At 43.8% G+C, this 27,865-nt stretch overlaps 1 protein-coding gene and 1 pseudogene across 1 annotated transcript; both read right to left on the bottom strand.

Annotated features, from left to right (window-relative positions):
* Positions 1–21,928: 21,928 nt before the first annotated feature.
* Positions 21,929–23,109, bottom strand: LOC122709557 (translation machinery-associated protein 7-like). The gene has a single exon (XM_043927029.1). It carries the CDS (start codon positions 22,367–22,369, stop codon positions 22,178–22,180), a length of 192 nt encoding a protein of 63 aa, XP_043782964.1. The 5' UTR covers positions 22,370–23,109; the 3' UTR covers positions 21,929–22,177.
* A 3,630-nt stretch (positions 23,110–26,739) lies between these two features.
* LOC122708659 lies at positions 26,740–27,188 on the bottom strand (annotated as a pseudogene).
* Positions 27,189–27,865: the final 677 nt, after the last annotated feature.

Here is a 27,865-nt window from a genome sequence, read left to right as displayed (position 1 = left end):
TAGAAGGTAAAGATTTGACCTAGATTATTTGTTTTCAAAAATTCTTTAGTGGCAGAATCTTATTTCCTGAGGAAAACCTGTATAGAGGCATATTCATAAAATGGGTGTAAACGATATCTGCTTTGGTCAGCTCAGGGGCTGGGTCTCCCTCAGGTTCCCCCTCCATGCCTGACATCCCCACTGGGGCAGGTGGTGAGGGAAACGGGGGCCCTGAGCCCAGCAGGGTCCTCTGTGGCCTTCAGGGGAAGATGGTGGCAAGGACCCTCCAGAGAGAAAGGGCTGGGTGGGCTCAGGCCACCCCCTCAGCCCCGCTCCCTCCTCAGAGCACCTGGACAAGCGGGCCTGTTCCCACAGCCTCTCAGAGAGGCTCCTGTCTCTTCCTGCACTGACCACTCACACCCAGGGATTATCCCAACCAGAAACTTCCATTTGGAACAAAGCTCCCAGGAATGAAACCCGAGCTGCCACGGAGAGGCTCCCAGGCTAACCGGGAAGCGGCCGGGAAAGGGAGGGAAAACTTGCAAAGCATGGGGTGCCTCAGGGAGGCCGTGAAACCTGAAGACGAACGGCCAGCCAGTGGACTGGTGCTGGGGAGCTGCCACCACCGGCTGCAGAACCAGAGGTCAGCGGAGCCGAGTGGGAAAACGAGGGGGAAATGCACCCCCAGGCTTTCCAGGGGAGAGTAATTGGTGCACCTGTGGCCAGGGCCAATATCCCCTGTGAGGCCCTCAAGGCTGGCCTGCAGTTCCTCAAGCGGCCCCCTCCACTCCCCGCCTCCCCACCCCCCTCCCAGCTGCTTCCACTTACTCTAGGGGGCCGCTGGGCCGGTCAGTGGTGGGCTTGCCAGCAAACCCAAGGGAGGGGAGGGAGGAGTAATAACCACAGTTACCATTTACTGAGCACCCATCAGGTGCCAGGGTGCTGCAGGTGTTACTTCCTAACCTCACGCTAGCCCTGTAAGATCAGTACGACCATTGCCATTTTACCATTAGGAAAACCAAGGCTAAGAGGAATTAAGCAATTGGCCCCAAGTGAAAGGGCTAGTTAGTGGTTAACCTAGGATCTGCCTGGGACTTTTGGACTCTGAGGTGCTTAAGTGCCTTCTGCCACACCAGGCTCTGAAGTCTTAAAATCTCTCGTTAGAGCTCAAGAACCCTAGTGAATTTCTTTTTTTTTTTTTAGATGTATTTTTTTTTATTATAAGTTTTATTTTTTTTTTTCCTAGTGAATTTCAAAATAAACTCTTTCTTCCCCTTGAAGCCACTGTGTATGATAGTGCAAACGCAATGAGAGGTCATAGCTTCAGTTTGGATCCTGGTGACCTTGTGAAAGTGATTTCACTGCTCTGGGCTCAGTCTCCTCATTTGTAAGACAGGATTCATAATGTACAGGTGGAGGGCCAAAAGGGTTACACAGATAAGGTACTTGGAGCAGTGCTGGGCACAGAGGAGATGTTCAATAAATGGCTACTCTTGTTGTTAGCAGGGTTCCTCCCCCGCTCTGTCTGGAAGTCCAGGGTCCTGAGGAAGAAGCCCTCCGTGGGCTGAGTGGATCATCGCAAGCTCACCCACCTCTGTGCCTGTCTCTAAGGCGTCATATGTAGGTTAGAAGGCACCTCAGAGGACCAGGGACTTGGCATGTTCTGGGAGCCAACAGGAGGTCTTCTCTCCCACCTCCAGACCAGCTCCAGGCAGTCTAGTGACTGTGCCACCAAATCCCTTGCAAAGGCAAGGCTCTTGGCTGAGCTACCAGACTGCCCTGGTGTGGCTCTGAGGCTGACAGTGAATCCCAACCCAGCAGAATGTTTTGTTTCGGAGGAGCCTTGAAGTCCATCTGGCCTGGGAAAGAGGCAAAGGTAAGGTGGTTGGGCAGGGTTCTGGGGACTGGGCTGTTGTTGGGTACTGCCAAGTGGCAGGTAGCTTTGGGCTCTGAGCAGGAGTCATTTTGCTGTGCTGAAGGCCAGAAGCTTGGTCAGAGGCTGTGGGCTTGCCATTCACCTGCAGCCTCCCTAACTCAGACTTCCAAGATGACTGTCCTCTGGGGTCAACATCAAGGACTGGTTCTGCCCTGAGGTTAGAGAGACCCTGCTGATCCCTGCTTGTTTCCCCAACATCTGGGCATCTGAAGGTCTGGCTTCTGGCTGTCATTAGTGACTGAGGTTTGGGCTAAGATATTGTGTTTAAGGACAAACTTGAAGTCAACTTTTGTGATGCCTGTGTTTGAGCCTGTGTGGTCAGCAAAGGAGGCTGGGTGGTGGACTGGGCCGGAGGGCACCTCCCAAACTGGGGACTGGCTTCAAGTGGAATGTGGGGCTTAGACAGAATTATTTCCACTCCCTGGGAACAAGTCCTGAGCTCCACTCCACCGCTCATCCACAGGGAAAGCAATGATTTTTCTCCTGTTCCTGAGAAGTTGATGGTCTGATAGGAGAAATTATACATGCAAACAATAGTCAGATATCAAACAGGCAATTACAAATGGGTGTATTTTTCAATTTTATTCCAACTGATCAGTGCAGATGAGTCAACATAGCATCATTATCTTTTAAAGATAAGAAAATCAAGGCATAAATATAATATCTATATTGTTACTGAGCCCATATTCATAAATGTTTTAAGATAACATATTCATAATGTTTAACACCACAATACACTTGTGGGGGTGTGTGTGTAGTATGTTCACTAAATATTCTTTAGTGAATGCTTAATGTTTCAGGCACTGTGTTTACATACCTTATTTCAATTATTCTTTCTATTGACCTTCTAATGACTCAATGTGTTAGATATCAATATTCCAAATTTACAAAGAAGGAAATTAGAGTCGAGCAAGGTTAAATAATGTCCCCAAGCCACACAGCTGCTCAGTGGCTGACCCAGGATTTGAAGCCAGGTCTGTTGACTCTAGTCTTTCCAATTTGCAAAGCACACCAATGACTAACAATGCAGAGCAGAATGTAATGGAAAAAGTGACCTAAGATAGGTTCCAACATGGTGCTAGGGAATTTCTGGGGTGGAAGAATTGAAGGTTGAAGGCAAGAGGCACTAAAGAATTGAGTCTTACTTGCCCAAGGTCATACAGCTGATTAGCCAGGAGTCTGAGGTAAAACTCAGGAGTCTTGATTCTAAGATCAATACCAGTTATGAATACTCCTGACAATAAGAACTTTGAGAGGCATTCACCTCAACCCTATTTTGTTAACGATAAAATTCTGAAGTCTTTGAAAGTATGTCAGAACCTGTGTGATATTTGGGTGAACCGAAAGCATATGCAAAAAGTGGGGAGGACACCCACTCCTCCTTCTCTTGGAAGCCAGAGCAGCAGTAGGCCAGGACCCTCTACCCTGTCCCCTCATTCTGCAATCTTCCTACAACAAGGCAGCCAAAACAGAAATTTCTAAACAAAGCCAAAAATTGTCTCAAGTCACCTGCATGCTCAAAAATCTGTTTCCACTTGCCCACAGAATAAAATTCAAGTCTGACTACAACTTTCCAAACTTCTCTCTTTCCACTTTTGTGGGAGAGTCTAGTGATACATATTTTTTGACCATTTCCCAAGTACTCCATGCTTTTCCATGCATTTCTCTTCTCGCATGCTGTTTTCTCTACCTAAATGAACTGCTGTGTGCCCTTCAAAGCCTGAAATTGCCTCCTCCCTGTAGTATCTTCCCAGGCAATCCTTTGTGGACTCACACATTATTCTGTTGATAACACTGAGCTATAAATACTTATTGATAACTATAATTCCTTAAGTAGTCTTGGAATATAGTAGGCGCTTCATAAATTTTGGTAAATACATGAATGAAGTCCAACCTGGGTGCCTTAGTATTTGACCTTGCCATTATGGGTCAAATAATAGGTCTACAAACATGAGGAGATTTGACCAACAATCTCAAGTTTGGAACTCTGAAAATTTAGAAGTAATTTTAGAAAAGAAAATAGTAATGATAACTACCATTTATTAAGTGCTTACTATCTACCAGGGACTATTTAAATAAACCCTTTACACACCTCACCTCAGGACTTCCCCGATGGCTCAGCGGTAAAGAATCCACCTGGAATGGAGGAGACACAGGAGATACAGGTTTGATCCCTGGGTCAGGAAGATCCCCGGGAGTAGGAAATGGCAACCCACTCCAGTCTTCTTGCCTGTAAAACCCCATGGATAGAGGAGCCTGGTGTGCTACAGCCCATAGGGTCACAAAGAGTCGGACATGACATAGCGACTGAGTACGCACGCATGCCTCACCTCATTTCATCCTCATGACACTACTCCACAGTAAGGGTTATCCCCAGGAAGATTTTATTCCCTAAATAAGTTACCTCCATTCTCCAACTGGAGAAACTGAGGTTCAGAAAAGGAAGGAACGCCTTCCTTCACTTTAAGCCCAGACTTGTTTGGCTTTAAAACCCAAGTGCTTAACTTCCCAGGTTTTCTGCCTCCAACTCCTCTGAGTGTGAACCTTTCTTCCGTGTTACGTGGGAACAAATCCCATTGCTCCTTCTGCCTAGTTAGACGCACCATTGGCTTGTGGGTTCTGAGCTGTATGGCACAGGGACTAGGGTTACACATGCAGGCTGTGAGTGATCAGAAGTTCCAGCTTGATTGTGCTGAGACCTTGACATGCACCCTGGTGGGGGGGTTGCTAATCACTGACACCTCTGGATTGGCCTAGGTTGAAAGCTAAAGCAAAAACTTAGAAAAACAAAACAAAAAAATTAACTTAGGATTGACTGGGGTTTCCCTCTCCTGGTTACAGGCAATTTGTTAGGAAAATAAAACCCCTCATTGGAAGCTCAGAAGGACTTCACTTTGAGGACTCAACCTGGGTTCTAGCCTGGCTTTTGTTATTAAGCAGCTGTGTGACCTTGGTCAAGAGGCTTAACCTTATAAGCCTTTGTGAGTGGGCAGAAAAGTGGGCAAGAACACAATGCACTTAGGAAGGAAAGATCCAGATGACATCCTGAGAATGGGAGTCTGGGTTGGAGTATGGGTCAACCCCACGAAAGAGGCTCCAGAGCTGTGAATGATAGTGACCCAGTGTGCTGGGGGGCCAAGGCCCACCCTGGGGCAGGAACCAAGGAGGCGGGGGATGTGGGAAAGGAAACCTAAGGCAGAAAAAGCTGCTTGCCTCATGTAGGGTGCCACAGGCAGGCCCAATCCCAGTGCTTCTGGGGAGTCGAGTGGTGGGCATCTAGACACCCCCCGCTTCAGGAAGAGTTAACCCTCCCCTTCTTTGGGCCTCCTTGTACCCAATACATTCTTCTATCTCATAAGCGGTTCTAGTTCCTTTCACTTTAATGTTAACCTTCTCAGTAGAAAGTGAACTCTTGGAAGCAGAGAAACTTGAATTTTTCATCTCTGTTCCTGGGTCGCTTTACTGACTGCTTGACTCAGGAGGTACCATCTAACTGTCTGATGAATGAATGGATGAGAGGATAAATCTTGGGTGAGATATCACAGTAGAGAAAACCTTTAAAGCTTATTATTAACAAGGAGGGACATTCAAGAAGAAACAGAATCTCAGATGGCCTGGGGAATTTAGGAGCAGAAGAGCTGAGAATGAAAACACCAATTCACGTGGTCCATGCATGCATGATGGCCAGAGAATCCTGGTCTGGGTAGACTCTAGGCCACTCTTAAATCCCTCGGGGAAGATGTAAAGGCAAGTGGCACCCAGGGATCAGGTTGATTATCTCTAGATGGACTGACAATATATCCTGGCTTATACAATATATCCTAGAGTAGTTATTAATACCTCACAATGTCTTGACAGTGGTTTGGATGACAAACTTTCTTTTTTATGTGGAGATATAATTTCTCTTCCCTTCCCCCATCTTTTCTCTTTAGTTGAGGTATAATTCACATACCACAAAATCTATCCCTTTAAAGCATACAATTCAGTGGGGTTTTTTGTATTATTGACAAAGTTGTGCAATTATAACCACTATCTAATTCCATGGTTTTTAGTGTATTGACAAAGTTGTGCAATTAGCACCACTGTCTAATTCCATGGTTTTTAGTATATTGACAAAGTTGTGCAATTATTACTACTATCTAATTCCAGAGCATTTTCATCACTCTAGGAAGAAATCTCATACCCATCAGCTGTTCATTCGCTTCTTCCTCCCAACCCCTGGAAAGTGCTAACTTACTTTCTGTTCCTACAGGTTTACCTATTCTTGACATTTCATCTATTTGGACTCATGCAATATGTGGCCTTTTGTGTCAGGCTTCTTTTACTTAGCATAATGTTTTCAAGGTTCATCTATGTTGGGACAAGAATTAGCTCTTTGAAAAACAAATTATTTGGTCACTGCACTCATAGATGTTAATACTGTAGCTATTGCATTGTGGGTATTGCCCTGGGGCCAAAGAGGAATTGAGATGGAGGGACCAGACTCAGATTTTCTTACTGGAAAGGTCATTCCGTGGGCTCAAGGCACAGAAAAACTGACGGGGGATAAAGCCGAGAAGGAACCTCATTTAGGATTCTAGATTCTTGAGCTGGCGTTTTTATTGGTTTTGGGCTCCTTGACTCCCTGATAGTAGTTAGAAAGAACTGGTGACAATCTCATCTATTACCAGCTTCTTGGAGAAAAGCAGAACTGAATTAAAAAAATTAACCACAGGCTGTAGGTTTGAGTATTTCCTCAGCCACTGGCTTTACTTGAGTCCCTCTGTCCCTCATCTCTGTACAATGAACACAGTGATAATAAGGAAAATCCCAAAACGATTAGGTTTTCAGATGTTTCCCATAATCTTCCAATGTTCTCTGAGCTGTTCTGCAGACGTGTAAGGCTAAGATCCACACACTAGGACAGCCTGAACCTTTTGAAAGATTCATAGCTCACGATTATATGGATTTGAGCATTACCAGTTGGGTAGTTTGTGTGCTAAGCAGTTCGGCCAGGATAGTCTGGGTATGAAAGTGAAAGTCGCTCAGTCGTGTCTGACTCTTCATGAACCCCATGGAATACAGTCCATGGAATTCTCCAGGCTAGAATGCTGGAGTGGGTAGCCTTTCCCTTCTCCAGGGGATCTTCCCAACCCAGGGATTGAACTCAGGTCTCCCGTATGGCAGGCAGATTATTTACTAACTGAGCCACAAGGGAAGCCAGTTTGGGTATACCTCATACTGTGTTAAGGGCATGGTGTTAATAATGAGAAAATGTGATGGTTGTTTCTGCAGATACATGTCTACTTGTCTCATTTTCTCTTATGTGTTGAGTTCTCAGGGCCAATTTTTATATAGTTCCATCTCTTGTACAATACCCAACCCAAGGCCTTACACATACAGGGGCCCCATGTGTACTGGAGGGAAGGAAAGGGAAGACCAAGCAAGTACTACTTGCTAGCGTGTGGAAGTATTTCCTCATCTTTAGGGGACTAATTAACAATCTGCCAAAGACTTGGGGGCCCCACCACAGGCAATCAAAAACAGTCCTGGGGTGCCACAAGACTCTATACCAGGAGGCCCAGTGCAAAGCAGCTGGGCCTGTGAGTTGGCAGACCTGGGGAGGCCATCCTCAGGGGAAAACTGAGGAGGGCAGGGCATGCTAGCCAGGCCTGCTGCGCTGAAAGCAGCAGACGGGTAATTTCCAAATGACCATTTCAAAGGAAGGTTGAATTTCTCCCAGATAAGAGGGAGAGCAGAGAGCATGCCTATATCTCTAACCCCCTGAGCTCACGGCCGTGATAACAGCTGTGGGGTTGGAAACCTAATGCTGATGAAAGAGTTAAAGGGTGGCCCGGGCAGCTATCGGTGACAGTGCTAGGAATTGAGCGCGCTCCTGGAGCGCGGCTGGGGACTGGTGTGACTCCATGAATAGAGGCCACTCTCAGGGAGTTTTTCCTGGAACAGAATGGGGTCAGGGAGCCGCTTGGGGAACAATGGTTGCCACCGACTAGCTGAATTTCTTACAATCACACACCATACCCCCTGATCAAATAGCTCCTTTGTCCGCCTGATATAAAAACATGTCATACAATGATGATTTGGAAGAATGACACGGGTTTGCCTTTCACAGAGATCAGAAGGGCTTGTTGTGCAGCAGGGGGAAAAACATCAGAGTCAAGGAAAACCTGGAGAATAAAAGGAGCAAATGGAAACAGACAGCAACAATAAGAAAGGGCTGGGTGGCTCGAAAGGCAGACAAGGGCTTGGTTACCAGCAGGGAGACAGGGCAGCTGGGCAGCTCCAAGGAAGGGAGAGCTTGCTGGCTGCCTGGTAACCAGATTCACAGCGCCCCCTTGAAACTCTTGAGAAACTCAAGGAATTAAAGAAATGTTCAGAGGAAGAGATGGTCCAGGGTACTTGGTGTACATAGGGCTGTGTATACAGAGTGGAGGGAACACCTGAGCGATCAACCTACTCATACTGTTATTTTATTTTACAGATGGGGAAACTGAGATTTGGGGAAGTATGGGGGCTTAGTCATTTACTCAGATTGTCTAGATTTGGGTCTTGTTTTACAGCTGGTTTTCTTATTTTCTTGACTTTAAAGATGGAAATACAGGAATTTCTCAAGCATTCTCTGTTCAGAGAGTAGAAGAGATGAACCAGGACTCTTGCCTTAACCAGTGATTCACTATATAATGGAATTCACGCAAGGCAGTGCCTCTGTTTCCCTGTCTATAAAGAGAGGGTACTCTCAAGTCAGCCAGCCAGCCAGCCTAGTTCAGCCATCCTTTGTTAAATACCTTCTGTGCATCCCACCCTGGATGAGGGCACTAGAGAGGGGAGGAAGGGAGAACCTCAACGAAAGATAAGCCACAGTCACCCGACCTAGTTAGGCAAACTCTATCCAGGTAGACTGTGTGGACACCAAACCCTGCTTCTCAGCTGAGACCTGTAATTGAGGTGGGCAGGTTTCCTGTCTGTTTCAGGTCGGTCACACCGAGACTTTGTTGTTCAAAGCGAGAAGGCTCATATAGCAAGATTCCTGCAACTCCCAGTCATCAAGTAGGTTTACAAAGAAAATGACAATTGTCAGTGTCACTAATTAACATTCATCTTTAGTGCAGCAACTGTAAATGGATCTGAAGCCTTTATATTAGATTTCCTTAGAACTTTGTGGGGTTAAAAAGCAAAGACTATTTTGTGTTAATCTATTCTCTTTCATTCCCAGATCCTGAAATCCTTTACCAGTAGATAGGCAGCTCTCAATGCTTCCCCTGTGGGGAATGTGGCGGGTGCCACTCTCCCTGTTCCCCAGCTGGGAGGCTTGGGTCACAGAAAGGTTCAAAGCCCTGCAGTGGGGGGATAGAAACCAAGGCTGTCACTTTCTCATTCACTGCTCTGACTTTGTACTAAACAAGGCACTGGAAAGTAAAACTGGAGGTTAAACCAGCAGTGCACCTGGTATACCTCTGTTTATAGAAAAGCAGGAATGCTTTTATATTTTTAAAATTTAGTTCATCTGTTTAAGTAGCTAATACACATCTATGGTTCTTCAAAAGGTACAGAAGAGTAGGAAGTAAGTCTCCCCCCGACCTCTGTCTCTACTCCCATCATCACCTGTCCTGGAGAAGACCAGTTACTGGGCTCTGAAGAGTTTTTCTATGCATTTATAAATATAGTGGAACTGACCTGCCAATGCAGGTTAGATGTAAGAGACACGGTTTCAGTCCCAGGGTTAGGAAGATTCTCTGGAAGAGGGCATGGCAACCCCTTCAGTACTCTTGCCTGGAAAATCCCATGGACAGAGGAGCCTGGCAGGCTATAGTCTATAGTGTCACAAAGAGTCAGACACAACTGAAGCGATTTAGAACAGCACATAAATATATATGTAAAATATTTTCCCTTTCTTATGTTTGATAGATAAACTATTCTGCACACACAGGCATATTAAAATGAATGTGAAATTCACAGAAACTCGGGGTTGGAAGGACTATACAAACTCACAGTTTGTCAGCAGGTCCTGGAGAAACTGCCCAGCAATCTCAAAGTGAGCTTCTGGTTTTCTGTGCTCTGCTTAGGGAAGTCTTTACATAGTGCCAGAGGCAGGTGTATGAGTTCCTCTGCACTTCTTAAAGAGAACTCCACTAAAATGTGGCTAGCTGTGGTCCCACAGTGATTTTTCCACATTAAAAAAATTGGGAATTTAGAGTTAAAAAATAGGAGCTCAGACATATCCCACTCCAGAGATTCCTCCTTCATATGGCACTGAGAGCTCTTTGATGTGACCTGTCATATACAGGTGTTAGAATAAATATTCTGACTGCTTATCTTGTGTTCAGTCGCTCAGTCGTGTCCGACTCTTTGCGGCCCCATGAATCGCAGCACGCCAGGCCTCCCTGTACATCATAAACTCCTGGAGTTTACTCAAACTCATGACCATCGAGTCGGTGATGCCATCCAGCCATCTCATCCTCTGTCGTCCCCTTCTCCTCCTGCCCCAAATCCCTCCCAGCATCAAGGTCTTTTCCAATGAGTCAACTCTTCTCATGAGGTGGCCAAAGTATTGGAGTTTCAGCTTCAGCATCAGTCCTTCCAATGAACACCCAGGACTGATCTCCTTTAGAATGGACTGGTTGGATCTTCCCACAGTCCAAGGGACTCTCTTTATTTTGTGTTAGGCTCCTAAAAAGTGATACGTACTTTTAATACATTGGTTTGTTTAATCCTCATTGCTTTATTAACTCTGCTGTACCTCTGAGGCTTAACTAATAAATGGCAGAGCTAGGAAGACTTGACCTTAAGTCCATACTCTCTACCTTCCCACTTATTCCCCTGATAGATTTACCTCTGTCTGGTACCTAAAGAATCAGGTCCAAGCTCCTCAGCCTGAATCTGAATCTCCTCCTGCATCTGTACAATTTCTTTCATAGGCTTATCTTTTCTCACTCCTTGTCATGCACTACATGGTTGAGTCATACCAGATCCTTCGTGTTACTGGTCTTGCATTCTTCCAGGCCCTGCACAGGCTGTTCCCTCCACATGGAATCTTTTTCTCTCCTCTCTGCCTGGCAAATGGCCAATGTGATTTTTCTAAAACTCCATCTGACTGTTACTTCATTGTGTAAAACTTCTCTGTGTTTCCTCACCACCTAATGTGATCAAGACCAAGTTTCTCAACTTCAAACAGAGGATCTGCATGTTCTGCGTCCTACTGACCTCTGGGCTCACCTCTCCCACTTTCATCACCTATTTAATGCTTCACACCCGTGATCTACTTACAGTTCCCTAAGTATTTTGCACACTATCGGCTCCAGGCCTTTGCACATGCTGTTCCTTTTTCCTGGAACACTTTTCCTACCTTCTCCTTCACTTGGCTAGGTCCTATGTGGACTTTGGATCATTGCTTGGGTCACACCTCCTCAGAGGTCCTTGCCCTTTCCCTTCCAGGGAATCTGTTTATATATATATATTTCAATGCTATGAGTTCCTCAAGGTCAAAGACCAAATTAATTTGGGCCTGGTTCCCCAGAGCCTCACATAGGACCTGATGCTCAGACTGTCTCAAGAAATGAGTGATGAGTGAAAGAGCTGATGTGTGGGTAGATGGATGAGCTAGAATGCAGAGTCCTGCTCAGGGTTTGGTACCCAGGCTGACCTCAGACCCATCCTTTTTTGCCAGCTGTGGCCTGATAGTCTTGTAGTGGCTCCCATTATTCAGAACCTCTTCACTGCAGTGTGACCTTATTTATGTGAGTTTACCTCTTGGAGACTCAGTTTCCTCAAAAGTAATATGAGAAAGTAGGAGTACATGATCCCTGCTGTCCCTTCCAGATCAAATGTTATGTGAATCCATGCTTCTTGCAAAGGAGAAGGAATTTTCCAGGCACCGTGCAGTTGTATGTGGGGAGAGCACCGATGGTGATGGTGCTTGCAAGAGATTTTCAGAGACTTCAGCTTAACTCTCTAACTCAGAAGTGGGTAAACAGTGGCTCATGGGCCACATGCCTCTCATTGCCTATTTCTGCATGGCCCACAAGCTAAGAGTGGCTTTTTCATTTTTAAATGAAAAAAAAAATCAAAATAATAATATTTCATGACCTGTGAAAGTTACATGAGATTAGAATTTGAGCATCCACAAGTAGAGTTATGTTGGGATGCAACCAGGCTTATTTGCTTACACATTGTCTATATCTGCTTTTACACTTCAGTGGTAGCATTGAGTAGTTGTGACAGAGACTGTATGGCCCTCAAGAACTAAAATACTTACCATCTGGCCTCTTACAGAAAACATTTGCCAACCCTTGTTCTGACTCAAACCCTCAATGGCTTCCCACTACCTATAACAGTGCTGTCTGTTGTAATGTGAGCCATATATATAATTTGAAATTTTCTAGTAGCCATGTTAAAAAGTAAAATAAGGTTAATAATGTATTTTATTTAACCCAATACATCAAAAATATTATTTCAACATGTAATCAATTTACAATTATTAAAGCAGTTTTACATTCTTTTGTTCATACTCAGTCTTCAAAATCTGGTGTGTATTTTATACTTATAGCACATCTCAGTTTGCAACAGCCACATTTTAAGCCTCATATGGCTAGTGGTGACTCTAGTGGACAGCTCAGGGCTCTAAGACCAAGTGTAAACTCTTTGACATGAAGTTCTAGGTCCTTTGTTATTGGGCCTCAGCTTTATTCCTAACTGCTTCCTTAAATGCCAGCTAGACTGATCCATACTATGCCCCCTACATTAGATATAAAATACTTCCACCTCTACTTCCTTGCTCTCTCCTTTTTCTTCTTTTCTTTCTTTTTCTTTATGGTAACAGCTTTATTCAGATATAATTCACATTCCATACAATCCATCCATTGAAAGTGTACAATTCAATGGTTTTTAATATGCTAAAATTAAATGGAGTCGTGCACCATCACCACAGTCAATTATAGAACATTTTCATCACCCCAAAAAGAAATTCCATACCCTTTAACAATCACCTTCATTCCTCACAGCCTCCCCCAGCTGTAGGCAACCACCAATATATTTTTTGTCTCTATGAATTTGCCTATGCTTGACATTTTGTAGAAATGGAATCATAAAGTGTATGATCTTTGGTCTCTAGCTTCTTTCACTTAGCATAATTTTGCAAGATTCATCCATGTTGTAGCATACAACAGTTCTTTCATTCCTTTTTTTTTTTTTAAATTATTTTTTGGCTGTGCTGGGACTTCATTGCTGCACACAGGCTTTCTCTAGTTGCAATGAGTGGGGGCTACTCTTCATTGTGGCGTGCGGGCTTCTCATTGCGGTGGCTTCTCTTGTTGGGGAGCACAAGCTCTAGGCTGTTGGGCTTCAGTAGTTGTGGCACATGGTTTAGTTGCTCCAAGGCATGTGGGATCTTCCTGGACCAGGGATCGAACCTGTGCCCTGTGCATTGACAGGCAGATGCTTAACCATTGGACCACCAGGGAAGACTTCTTTCATTCCCTTTTGTTACTTAATTATATTCTATTGCTCTTTCCTTTCTGGAATGCCTTCCTCCTCCAATAACTTTCCTTTAAGAGACTGAAGTGCAGGACTTCAGCAAAAACCGAGAAGAAAAAGAAAAATCTGCTCTTCCAAGTTTACAATTTTAAGATAAAATGTAGGATCTGTCTAGATCTTTAGAGGAAAAAAAAATCATTTGAGAAATAATTATATCAGTAACAAAATGTTTTTTTTTTTTAGATCAACCCCCTGCCCCCCACAACTTGTTTCTCATGAAGGGAAAAGAACTTCAACTCAAACTGCTGATAACTCTAGAAGACTGTGTTAGGTACATACACATATTTGTCACACCAATAAACTGAACATGGTAACCCTGCCTCAGCTAAGAGACACCCACAATAGAGGCCATGAGGTGTCTGACCTCAGTTCCAGTTTCCCTCCAACAGACACTTAGCTGAGCTGACTAGTCTGTTGACAGCTCCATAGGCAATGATCCCCACACTCCATACTTTCACAGCAAGGAAAAAAAAACAAACCACAAACACCTACTAAACTCCAGCCCTTTTCCTTCAGCTCTTAGGTTTATACTCCAGGTGATTCTGACTCCTCCAAGACCCCACCCCAATCCCTCTCCCCCCTTCCTCTGACTCAACCTTCTGTTCCACTATGGCTCCATCTTTTTCCCTCTCCTGGTTCCTCCTTTCCTATCATTCCCCCTTAACTCTCCCCTTTCCTCCTCACTGCCCATCCTTTTTCAGTCTCTTCTCTTTTCTACCCGCTTCCTGTTCTCTTCTTTTCCGTATCTTGGTTGCTCCCTTCTTCCTTCATCTCCTCGCACTGCCATCCTTCTCCCCTTCTCTCCTCTCTCAGTGCACTCCTTGTACAGATGTGGAGCTGGGAAGGCCCTTAGGCTCATCTCACAGAAGACAGCCAGGCATCTAGGAGTCAGATCTGAGACTGAAAGTTGGCTGCATCAATTAATAACTGTGGAATTATGAGCAAATTACTCAACCTCCCCCGTAGGATTAAAGGTATGTAAAGTAGCATTCAGTGAGCGCTCAGTCACCATTCCTTATCCTTTTCAAGCCCACACTGGAGAAGAGAGGAGGAGACCCTTCCCCACAGGTTCCACAGGACCACCAGTCACCTCTGTAATCTTTCCTTCAAACCTTCTCATCTTGCCCCACCCACACCTCACACGCCATCGCTGTCATTCCGGAGGCCACCTGACGCTGTCTCCCCACCTTTGCTGTCCCTCCATCCTTTCTACAGCTCTGCTACTCCCTTCTTCTCCCCCCGCTTTTTCAACTCTTTTCCGGGCTTCTCTTCATGGAAGAGCCTCACTGTGCAGGTACCGGGGCTCCTGTGTGACTTTAAGTCATGCGAATCCTCAGGGCCTGAGGTGGTCTCAGTGGCAGAAAGCCCCAGCTCCCCTGAGTGCCTTCTGATGGGCTGATTCTTTCAGATGGGGTTTCCTTGGTTCCACTGAGCCTAGTGGAGCTTCCCAGGTGGCGCTAGTGGTAAGGAACCTGCCTGCCAATGCTGGAGATGTAAAGAGATGTGGGCTTGATCCCTGGGTCGGGAATATGGCAGAGGAGCCTGAGGCATAGAGTCAAAAAGAGTCAGACACGAACGGAAACAACTTAGCATGCACACGCACACTGTGCCTGGTGGGCAAATGTCACAGTCACAGGTCTAGTCCTTTGAGCCTCAGGACTAGTTCTTTCTGATGGGGCTGGGCTCAGCTTGAGTTTTAAAATTTCTCTTCCTCCTCCTCCTCTTTGTTAACGTCTCCATGTTATCCTAGTTGTGAGTACCTGCTAAAGAAAGTTTTGAAAGTGCATAAAAGTGAAAGCAGGCAATTTCTTCCAAAATTGTGTTGCCCCTCCCTGACCATACAGTCTAGGTGAGAATGTGAGCTGCACATTGTGTTGTTTTTATTTATTTATTTTTACTGTGTTGTTTTTAAAATACTGGAATGCTGCTCTAACGACAATGGAAGTAGTGATCATAGGTGAATCAACATTTTCTATGTGCACTATTCTAAATGCTCTTTATGTTTAGCATTGGTATTATCACTATTCCTAATAACAACTGAGAGACACTGGCCTTACAAAGGTTGAGTCATCTGCCCTAGACCATGTGGTTGGTAAATATGTGGTCGAGCCAGGACTTTTGAATCTGAGTTTGACTCCAGAGCTCCTGTGCAGCCTCTCCTCTGTACCGGGTGTTCTTTACATTCAGTGTCTGTGTTCCCTCTGACTTGGGAGACTAGCTCTCCTGTCATTTCATGGCCTCTATACAGCATTCTCCATTGGTGGATCTTTGCGTGTATGCTAAGTCGCTCAGTTGTGTTCAACTCTTTGCAACGCTATGGACTCTAGCCAGGCAGGCTCCTCTGCCCATGGGGTTCTCCCAGCAAGGATACTGGAGTGGGTTGCCATGCCCTCCTCCAGGGGATCTTCCTGACTTAGGGATCAAACCCATGTCTCTTACGTCTCCTGCATTGGCAGGTGGGTTCTTTACCGCTAGCATCACCTGGGAAGCCCTGGTGGACCTTTAGGAGATAGGAAACCAGTGAAGCCTGGGTTAACTCTTTTGGAAAAGTCCTATCAGGCCTGACTGATAGCCAGTCATCCTCACCTGTTTCTAGGGATGCTAAGGGCTGGACCACAAAGGGGCCAACCCTGAGGATGCGGTGTTCCTTCTGGAAATTAGTAATTCTGCAGCCAAAGCTGCAAGTATTCAATAATAATAACCAGAACTATCTATAGGGCTTGGGCTAGAAGTCAGGCCATCTTTAGACACTATTCTTTAAAACCATTTTATTTTGGCTGCTCTCGGTCTTTGTTGCAGGGTGAGGGGCTCTTTGTTGTGGTACAGTCTTCTCTCTTGTTGCAGTGTGGTTGAGGTTGTGGGTTCCCGAGGGTGTGGGCTTTCTATATGTGGGCTTAGTTGCCCCACAGCAAGTGGGATCTTAGATCCCCGACCAGAGATGGAACCCTCCTCCCCTGCGCTGGAAGGTGGATTGTTAACCACTGGACCACCTGGGAAGTCCCTATAGACACTTTCAATGAGCCCCCACAATGACTCTGCAAGGTGGGTGAAATGATTTGCCCAAAGCAAGTGTTAGGGTTCAAACCTAGGCTTACCTGGTGCTGGACTATTTCCATCTTGCCCTTTGCTTTTCTGTAACAAGGTTAAGCGTTCATTAAGAGTGAGCCTCTGGAAAAAAAAAAAAAAATAGTGAGCCTCTGTCATGTGCCGGGTGCGCTACTGGAATTCTTCCATATATTATTATCTCCTTGAATCTGCAGAGTAATACCTTCAGGGAGATATTATAAATATTCCAGTTTTACAGATGAAGACGCTGAGGTTCAGAAAAGTTGAACTCAAGCTCAAAGTTGTACTCAAGATTTCACGGCCAGTTAGGAGGAGAAACAATATTCACCCTCTCGTTGCTTGACTCCTGAGCTTATGGCCTGTTTGCAGCCCGGGATAAGGGGGCAGAGTTTTTATCTGGATTGAGGGTTTGAACTAGAGCTGGTTCAGCCCAAGCAGGTCCGTGTTTAGGGAACAGGTAAGGGCTGAGATCTGTTTGAAATTTCTTCAGGACCCCAGGTTCTTCCTCTGACACCCTCTATGGGGTAAATCAGAGAGGAGGCTGGCTGCTGTTTCTCTTTCTGTGAGGGGGTCATAAGGAATCTCTGTGATGTTTTCATGGTTGTGCTTTAGTCCCCGCATCCTGTGCATCTAGTCCCTGCTGAGCTTTTGGCTCTCTTGATTTTGTTTAAAAGAAAAATAGCCCATGCCTCAGACTCACAGACTGGAAAGAACTTTGAAGAAGATCTACTCATACAACCTTCCGTTTGATGCCTCTCTGCACCCCGGATTCTTCCTCTCTCAGGATTTCACAAGGTCTTGGATAGGAGAGGGAAAATAATGAAGGTGGAAGCATAAGAACTGGAATAAATACTTCATGGTTCTGAACACTGTAGATCAACAGTTCTCAAAGTATGCTCTGGGACCCCATGGGTCTTCCAGATCCTTTCAGGGGTCTGCAAGGTCAAAATTATTTTCATAATAATGCTGTTATTTGCTTTATTCACTCTTATTCTGTCACCAGTATATGGTGGAATTTTCCACAATTATGTGATATTGCAACAGATGAAATATAAAAGCAAATATGAGATTTATATCTTCTATGAAGCCAGAAATTAGATTTACAAAAATACAAAGCAATTCTACTCCTTTCACTGATTTTTTTGGAAAATATTTATATGTAATGAGTTTATTATTTAAAACATGAATTAGCGATCTATAGAACTTCTCAGTTTCAATTTCTAATACGGCAGATACTGATAGCTATAACCCACATAAACAAAAGCTCTTTGGGGTCCTCAATACTTCTCAAGAATGAAAAAGGTCTTGAGATCAAAGAGTTTGAGAACTGTACTTTAGACCATCACTAGCGTCACACTGACATTATCTTAGGTCTAATTGTGAGTGGAACAAAAGGTTTCTAGAATTACAGTCCTGACAACTGGCATTTCTTGTGAGAAGAGCTAGTAATAGCTAGGTCCTCTTACCCCAACAGGACCCAGAGACGACAGCATAAAAATCTCAACCAGAGTCAGGCTCAGTTCAGTCCACTCTCAGTTGTGTCTGACTCTTTACGACCCCATGGACTGCAGCATGGCTTCCGTGTCCATCACCAACTCCCGGAGCTTACTCAAACTCATGTCCATCGAGTCAGTGATGTCATCCAACCATCTCATCCTCTGTCGTCCCCTTCTCCTGCCTTCAATCTTTCCCAGCATCAGGGTCTTTTCCAACGAGTCAGTTTTTCACATCAGGTGGCCAAAGTATTGGAGTTTCAGCTTCAACATCAGTCCTTCCAATGACTATTCAGGACTGATTTCCTTTAGGATGGGCTGGTTGGATCTCCTTGCGGTCCAAGGGACTCTCAAGGTCTTCTCCAACACCACAGTTCAAAAGCATCAATTCTTCGGTGCTCAGCTTTCTTCATAGTCCAACTCTCACATCCATACATCACTACTGGAAAAACCATACCTTTGACTAGACAGACCTTTGTTGGCAAAGTAGTGTCTCTACTTTTTAGTATGCTGTCAGGTTGGTCATAATTTTTCTTCCAAGGAGTAAGTGTCTTTTAATTTCATGGCTGCAGTCACCATTTGCAGTGATTTTGGAGCCCAAGAAAATAGTCTATCACTGTTTCCGTTGTTTCCCCACCTATTTGCCATGAAGTGATGGGACTGGATGCCATCATCTTAGTTTTCTGAATGTTGAGTTTTAAGCCAACTTTTTCATTGAACAGTATGAAGAGAGTCAGGCTAGGTCCTATAATGTCAACTATATCAAAGAGTAAATACATTTGTCGAAATGACTTAAACGAGATTTTTGGCAATATTTTTTCTTCAATTTCATTGAAGTTCACTAACCTGTACATATTTAAAGTGTACAATTTGGTCAGTTTTGATATATTTGTACACCTGTGAAAATATCACCACAATCAAGACTACAAAGATTTCCATCACTCCTGAAGTTTATTTATGCCACTTTGTAATTCATTCTTCCCTCCACCCCATCCCCAGACAATTGCTAATGTGCTTTCTAACTCTATAGGTTAGTTTGTATTTTCTGTAATTTTATATGCATGGAATCACACAGTAAATACTTTTCTTTTGGCCTGGCTTCTTTTACTCTACATTGATGATTTTGAGATTTATCCATAGTATTGTGTTGCGGATGAGATTTGAACTCTAGTTCTGCCACTTCTTAACTCCATTGAGTTTGGGGAAATTACTTAAACTGTTCTTCACAGAGGAAACAATAAATAAAATTCCTATCTTGCATAGCTGTGAAGATAAAATAAGTCAATATAAGTAAATAAAACACTTAGTTCAGTTCCTCATACTTACTGGGTAGTTGATAAATAGTAGTTATTTTTGAACATATGTCTGGGGTAGGAATTAAGGAGGGTAACTAGCACAGCATGGGGATGGGGGAGAATCTTGTTTAGACTAATTTGATTCATAGCTCAGGTTTAACTATTTGTTAAATGTTTCTCACTTGCACACCCCAAACCTCCACACATGCCAAGTTAACCAGGAAATTTTCCTTTAGCAAGGGCTGGGAACATGGAAATTTATAGCTTTGAAAGTCCTGCCAGTTTGGAGTCACCCTGTTGGGAAAAAAAAGTTCCACTAGGCTGCTTTGAAATGGAAAAGGTGTATTCCTTCTTCTTCTTCACTGATTCCAGGTCCAACTGGCCTGATTTCCTCAAACTTGGGATGAAAACCCCTTGTCTGGAGATGGAGGTGGCCTTCAGAAGGTTTTTGGCCAGAGGAAGTGGGGGACTGAGATTTCTGCATGTCTCATTGCAGCTGAGCCTGAGTTGGGACAGAAGTGGTTGAGCTGAGGAGTTTCTCAGAGGATCCAAATGGGTTCCATTGCTTCTTGGCCTTTTAAGCGCCACAGGCCAGGGGAACCTGTTACAATCATGTTGTGCTTGCTACTGGCAGCTAAAGCTTCTTGTATCCTCATGCTACTGAGGATAACTGCTCTTTCCTAAGCCTGAAGACATAGTCTGAGAGTGGGGGTGGGGGGAACACAAAGAGGACAGGAGAGAAGAGAGGAGGGAGGGTGAGAGCAGGCTGAATTGATCTATGTCTGTTAAGGTCTAGCTGGAAAACACAATGAAGTGAAAAGGCTTCTTGGTTGGTGTGCTTTTCTTCATCTTTTCCCCCCTGGGTTTGAAGTGGGAGGGAGGGATGGGAAAAAAAGAAAGGAAGAGGTGGAGGATTGGCAAGGCCTGAGCAGAAGCAGCGCGACACCCTCAGACTTGGGGAGGGAAAAGTAACTTGTTGATTCTGGAACCTTCTCGGGGCACCCACTTACTGGTCAATCCTTTCCTTCCACAAGAGACTGCAACTCAGGGCAATACTGCCAGTAGGACATTTTGAATGATGGAAAAGTAAAGTAGCAGAAGCCAGCCCATCCCTACCCTAGAAAAAACACCATATAATTCCAGTTGGGGGTGGGATGGGTGTTGATGTTGGTATTTTTTGCAGTTTAGGGTATCTGCAAATTTTTATTGCATTGTTACTTTATGCCAGTTCCTATCCTGAAGTATTTTGTAGGAATTGTCTCAGTTCTTCCAACAGCTTTGTGAGGTGAGGGTTGTATTATTATCCCCATTTACAGATAAACAGAAGCTTACAAAGGTTAAGTAAAGAACTTAAGGTCATATAATTAGTAAGCGGCAGAATCAGACTTCCTCATCAGGTCTGTTTGAACTCTGAGCCTGCATTCTTGAGCACCTCACTGTGCAATATGTTCAGATATTGTCTCTTAAACAGCTCACAGTTTACTATTTTTCTGGGAGGAGGAGGATGCTTGGAGCTGGGAAGCTGGTACCTGGATAGTTATGTGTGAAATTCGCTACAGTACAAAGTTGAAATAAATGCTTCAGCAGGCCAAAGAAGAGAATACTTATTTCCATAGGCCTGGGATGATGAAATTAAGGAAATCCTTTTACTTGAAAAAAATTGAAGTATAGTTGATTTACAATATTATATTACTATAGTTTCAGGTGTTCAATATAGTGACTCAGTATTTTTGTAGATTATACTCCATTTAAAGTTATTATAAAATATTGGCTATATTCCTTGTGCTGTACGATATATCCTTGTCGCTAATTTATTTTATACATAGTAGTTGGTGCCTCTTAATCCCCTACTCCTATCTTGTTCTTCCCTACTTCCTTCACTCCACTGGTATAATTAGTTTGTTCTCTATATCTGTAAGTCTATTTCTATTTTGTTATATTCATTCATTTGTCTTATTTTTTAGAGTCCACATTTAAGTGATAACATATAGCATTTATCTTTGTCTGACTTATTTCACTAAGCATAATACCCTAATACCCTCCAGGTCCATCCATATCATTGCAAATGGCAAAATTAAAATTTTTATGACCAAGTAATAGTCCGTTTTAATATATATCACACCTCTATTTATCTGATGATACACACTTAAGTTGTTTCCATGTCTTGGCTAATGTAAATAATGCTGCTATTTCAAATAATTTCTTTTCAAATCAGGGTTTTTGTTTTCTACTTTTTAAAAATGTGTGACTTTTTAAAAGGTTAGAAGCTCAAGTAGCAGCACTAACTACCTGGCATCATCTAGGACTGTGACCTTGGTTAAATTACTTACCCTTTCTGAGATTTGAGTTCGTCATCTGTAAAATGAAAGTACACTCCTTCATTCAACAAATGTTTACCGAGAGCTATTTTGTGTCAGGCATTGTCCTAGGCAACAGAGATGTATTGGTGAATAAGACAGACAAGGACCCTGCACTCACAGAGCTTCCATTCCTGTGGGGATAATAATTGTACCTACTTCTTCCGTCATCTGCTTGACTAAGTCTGTTTCCATAGGACCATGGACCTAATCTTTAAACACTTAGCAATTGTTGTAGTTTTTTCTTTGACCAAAGTCTTAACTCATTGAGGGCAGGCACAATGTCTGATTTCTTACTTTATTTTGTTTTTAGCTCATCAGTCACAGGTTCATATTAGGCTTTCCTTAAATACTTGTTTGTTTGTTTGTTTGTTTACAAAAGTTTATTCTTAAATGCACAATAGGTTCCAAGACAACACTTCATTCTAGCAATAGGCAGCAACGGATATTACGGCAGGGAATCCAGGTGTTTAAACAGGAATGGAGCTAAGGGTCATCATTGCCTCAGGCACAAGGAACAGCTTACTTTTTGCCAGATTTCTTAATTCCACTGGTGGCCAGGAGGCCTTTCCCCGCGGCCTTTGCTTTTAGCTCCTCGAGTTTCTTCTGCTCCTCCTCCTGCTTCTGCTTGAATGCCTTATCTTCATCCATCTCCTTGGCTTGCTTCTTGGGCTGCTTCAGGGGCTTCTTCTTGCCACCTTTGCAGCCCGACATGGCTCCTGCTGCCCCTTCCCCAGACCCTGCCACCAGAAGCGGCTCCTTAAATACTTGTTGAATGAATAAATGAAATGAGATTATGCATATAAAGGACCTGGCATAATGAGACTCAGTGAAACATTATCTTATATTATGACTTGACATTTATGCTTCTCAGTTTGAAAAATGACATAAGCCACATATATACCCAGCTGCCTTTGACATCTAGTGCTGTGTAAGGGACTCTGCTGTTTGCCTACTTAACTGTCATTGCCCTTTCTCCTTGTTGGCAGACCCCAGATTTTTTTATTGTTCACCCTTCCTCTACCCGTAGATCTGTAAGTGGCACAACTGGGATTTGGATCTAAGAGGCAGGTTTCATGGTATGAGCTTTTAACCTTTAAAAAAAAATAACATATTGGTAAATATTTGCATATCATAAATCTGACAAGAAGTTAATATCCAAAAAATATAACTTCTACAAGTCAACAACAGGAAAACAAACAACCCAGTTAAAAACTGGGCAAAAGGGTTTAACTTTCTCTAAAGAAGATAAACAAATGGCTAACAGGAACATGAAAGATATTCAACATCACTAGTTATTAGTGAAAAGCAAATCAAAGCCATGATTGGAATCTTATCTCAAACCCATTAAGATGGATATAACCCAGAAAATAACAAGTATTGGTATGAATGTGGAGCAGCTGGAATGCTTGCACACTGTTAAGCGAGAATTTAAAATGGTACAACCCCTGGGACTTCTCTGGTGATCCAGTCGTTAAGACTCCATGTTCCTATTGTAGGGGGTCCAGGTTTGACCCTTGGTCAGGGAACGATACCCCATATGCTGCAACTAAAGGTCCTATGTGCCACAAGTAAGACTCGGCACACACACAAAAAATGATATCTGTAACTTGAAATAGTTTAGCCAATAAATTTATTTTTAAAAAAATGATGCAGCTATATATGGAATTTAGAAAGATGGTAACGATAACCCTATATGCAAGACAGAAAAAGAGACACAGATGTATAGAACAGACTTTTGGACTCTATGGGAGAAGGCGAAAGTGGGATGATCTGAGAGAACTGCATCGAAACATGTATGTTATCAAGTGTGAAACAGATCGCCAGTCCAGGTTGGATGCATGAGACAAGTGCTTGGGGCTGGTGAACTGGGATGACCCAGAGGGATGGGATGGGGAGGGAGGTGGGAGGGGGGTTCAGGATGGGGAACACATGTAAATCCATGGTTGATTCATGTCAATGTATGGCAAAAACCACTACAATATCGTAAAGTAATTAGCCTCCAACTAATAAAAATAAATGGGGAAAAAAAATGATGCAGCTACTATGGAAAATAGTGTGGTGGCTCCTTAAAAAAGACCATTTAATCCAGCATTTCCACTTTTGGGTATATACCCAAAAGAATTGAAAATAGGTTCCTGAAGAGGTATTTATATACCCATGTTTGTAGCAGCATTATTTGCAATAGCTAAAAGGTGGAATCAACCTGTGTCCTTTAGTGAATGCTTATTCATTCGCTAAGGCTGACTCTTTGTGACTCCATGGACTGCAACATGCCAAGCTTCCCTGCCCTTCACTATCTTCTGGAGTTTGCTCAAACTCATGTCCATTGACTTGGTGATGTCATCCAACCATCTCATCTTCTGTCGATCCCTTCTCCTCCTGCCCTCAATCTTTTCCAGCATCAGGGTCTTTTCTAATGAGTTGGCTCTTCGCATCAGGCCTTTGATGAATAGATGGTTAAATAAATACAGTGGAATATCATCCAGCCTTTAAAGGAAAGAAACTCTGATATATGCTACAAGATGCATGAACCTGAAGACATGCTAAGTGAAATAACCAGATACAAAAGGATAAATATTGTATGATTCCACTTCTATGAGGTATCTAGAGTAGTCAGATACAGAAAGACAGACAGTAGACTGATTATTGCTAGGGGTTGAGGGTAGTTATTGATGAATAGGTACAGAGGGAGGGAGCCAGGGGGGCAAACCAGGATGAGCAGCTTGAAGTTGGGCATGGCAGGCCCAGAGTCAATATCCTGTGGGGTTGACCTGCAGTGTCAGCAGCATGAGTGTCCCATAGCCCACCATGCAGAGATGAGTTCAGCCGAGGAGGCTGGAGGCCCATCAGGAAAAGCTCTGATAAGTGCCTGAAGAAGGGCCCTCGCCTGGGCCAGCAGCTGCCCTTGATTGTGGTGCAGTCCATCAAAGTGGGTGCTGTGGAGAGTGGGGAGCTGTGTTGGTCCCTCTCGAAAAATAGGTGCAGAGTTTTAGTTTTGTAAAATGAAAAGAGTTCTGTAGATGGATGGTGGTGATGGTATCACATCGATGTGAATGCACTTGATGCCTTTGAACTGTATATTTGAAAGTGGTTAAGATGATAAATTTTATGTTATGTGTATTTCAATTTTAAAAAAGTTAATGATCAATATTTTTTTCAGTTAAGGTTATCTATTAGTATGAGGATTATATTCTAACATAACTGATGTATATATGTGTATGATGCATATATATACAAAGCCACATATTAAAAATGAAAGTAAAAGAACTTTCTTTTTATTTATCTATTTTTTCATTTATTTTTATTAGTTGGAGGCTAATTACTTTACAATATTGTACTGGTTTTTGCCATAAAGAACTTTCTTAACTTCATTATCTCAGGCCTGTAGGCCCACCAGGTCTGCAAGTCATGGCAATCCCACTGGTGTTACTGGTGATGTGAGTACAGGTGGAGATGAGATTCCAGCCAGTGGGATATGAGGATAAGTCCACTGGGGGTAATTCTGAGATGAATTTCTTGATTAAAAAAAGACACATGGGAAGATAGGGCCTGTCTTCTGTCTTCTTCTTATCTTGTCCACCTGAGATGCCTAGAACTATAGCAACAATCTTGGAATCATGAACGGTGCTAATGGAGACAATTGTGACACACTGAGGATGTCAGAATTAAAAACTGCTTCATCCAAGATGGTGACTCGATGACATCATTTAATTCTAAACTAAACAACCCTGGGACCCTCTTTCCTCCAGACTTACTGTATGATGTTATAAATGTTCTTTATTGTTCAAGCCATTTTGAGTTGAGTTTTCTGAAACTGGTGGTTACAGGCATCCTCACAGATGCAGAATATCATAAAATCAGGCTTAGGGTTTTCTGGCCCTTGGATTGCTTTTCTTTTGTGCAACCTTCCCTGAGTCAGAATAAATCTCGCTTTCCTCTCCCAAGGAAGCACTGTTCCTTTGACAGCAAAAAGTCTTTGGTGTGAGGCTGGGAGTCTGTGGCAGTTGTGGAGGTGCACCACCCAGACCTCCCTTCAAGGAGGGACGTGCCATGGCTGTCTATTGGAGCCAAGTCCGCACTCTTCACAGCCCTGGCTAGTGACTGAGGGTAACGGGGGTGTGAGGCCTGGCCACTTCCACTCAGTGGAGGGCTCCTCTGACCAGCGGTCTTTCCTCTAGTGCCTTTTCCTGCCCACTGCTGCTCTTCTCTCTTCTCCCTTTCACAGACACCACCGCCCCCCCACCCCAAATGGCTCCCACACCTCACCTAGGGTCTGCTTCTCAGAGGACCCAGCTGGCACAGAGTAGAAGATCATGGATAACTCCTTTTGAGGGACTTGTCCAGCCTGGTCTGAAAATAGGAGACCTACTTTCTCCTCCTTGTCATTCTATCTTTCTAAACATATTCCTAATATCTCAAACAACAGATCAGTAGACACTCAATTATTTAGCAATGAAGTGCCTCTTAATGCCAGCTCAGCTTTGTACTGGAGGCCTTGAGTTCCTTATCTCAGGCAAGATAATCCTCAGGGAAATCCCAAGAGATGGGTACAGGTATCCTTATTTAACAGATGAGGAAACCGAGTCCTGAAATGTTAGGTGATGTTGCCAAGGTCACATTGTCAGAATGTGGCAGATCTCATTTTATTCAGGTCTGATTGTTAGCCCCTCAGAGAGTCCTGCTTTCCCACCTAAAGCACCTTTTCTACCTCCACTTCTCTGTGACTCTGCCCCACTTGACAGCTCTCTGAAATTACTGATGTGTTATTGTCCGTCTGTCTCTGAAAGGGAACCTTTCCACGGTAGCGGTCCCGTCTTATTTACTGCTGTAACCCCAGAATCTAGAACCATATCTGACACCAAGCACTATTCAACTAGTCACTGAATGGATTAATAAAGGAAACTAAGCTCAATATATATATATATATATATATATATATATATATATATATATATATATATATATTTACATGAGATAATGAATGTTTGTTGTCTTAAGCCACTAAGTCATGGAGTAACTTGCCAAGGCAGTGAGAGATAAAAACATTGTGCAGGCATTATATATTAAACATTTTAAATCAAGCCATTTCTGCCAGTTACTGGGAGAGCACCTAAATTTGGAGTTGAAAGGATTCCCCGGTGACCCAAGCCCCTGGGACTGCAGTCAGGGTAACCAAGCCCCAGCATGAGCTTGTCCCAGTGGGCAGGCTTCAGAGCAAGGTTTAATGCTGTGTGCGTTCACACACCAAAGCTATTTTCACACAGAAAGTCTAAGTCGTGCTGTGGATTTCCTTGAAGGCCGTCCTGAAAGACTGGGCTATTCGAGACTCAGATGGAAGGAGGCAGCACCACCAGATACCAGAGGAGGGGTCATTTTCATTCATCGTTTTTCTTAAACTTGCCATTGAAGTAGGGCACCCAGTCCAGAATCAGCCCCTGTAAGTGGCCCACACAGGTCTCTTGATTCCTGCTGTGGGAATCCAGTTTTGGGTCAGCTCTCAGTAGTGGGGGCCCAGAGGCCTCCTCAGCATCACGGAGCTGCCATACCAGCTCAGGGTGACCATGGACCTGGTGGCCGCCTGCTGAAACTAAACTCATATATATATATGTGTGTGTGTGTGTATTTTTATTAATTTATTCAGGCTGTGTCAGGTCTTAGTTGCAGCTGGCGGGATCTTTCATTGCAGCACAAGGGCTTAGTTGCCTCATGGCATGTGGGATCTTAGTTCCGCAACCAGGGATCGAACCCACCTCCCCTACATTGGCAGGTGGGTTCTTAACCACTGGACCACCAGGGAAGTCCCTCAACTCGTCTTTAAGGCATGTTTATAATCACTGTTTAAAATAATACACCACCACATTTGAATAACACTCCACAGTTTACAAAGTGTCCCACGGTCAACTCATGTGGTCCTCATAGAAATTGCTGAGGTAGAGCTGACACTGTTCCACCTTCAGGTTCTTCTCACACTTACTGGGCCTTCTGCCTGGAATGCTACCTCCACCCCACCCCCACCCCCATTCTTTGCCTCCATCCCTCCCTGCCCCCTTCTCTGTCACTTCCTTACGAAGGCTGGCTCTGAACCTAGGAACCTGGTGTTACATGCATTCTTCATACAATGGGAGTTAAACAGTTATGTAATTATTTTTTGACTGGCTTCCCTGCTAGCTGAGGCTCGAGGAGGACAGGGCCTTGTTGTCCCTGGAT

This window comes from Cervus elaphus, chromosome 15 (assembly GCF_910594005.1).
Source record: "Cervus elaphus chromosome 15, mCerEla1.1, whole genome shotgun sequence".
NCBI lineage: Eukaryota > Metazoa > Chordata > Mammalia > Artiodactyla > Cervidae > Cervus > Cervus elaphus.
This window is presented reverse-complemented; position numbering and strand designations above follow the sequence as displayed.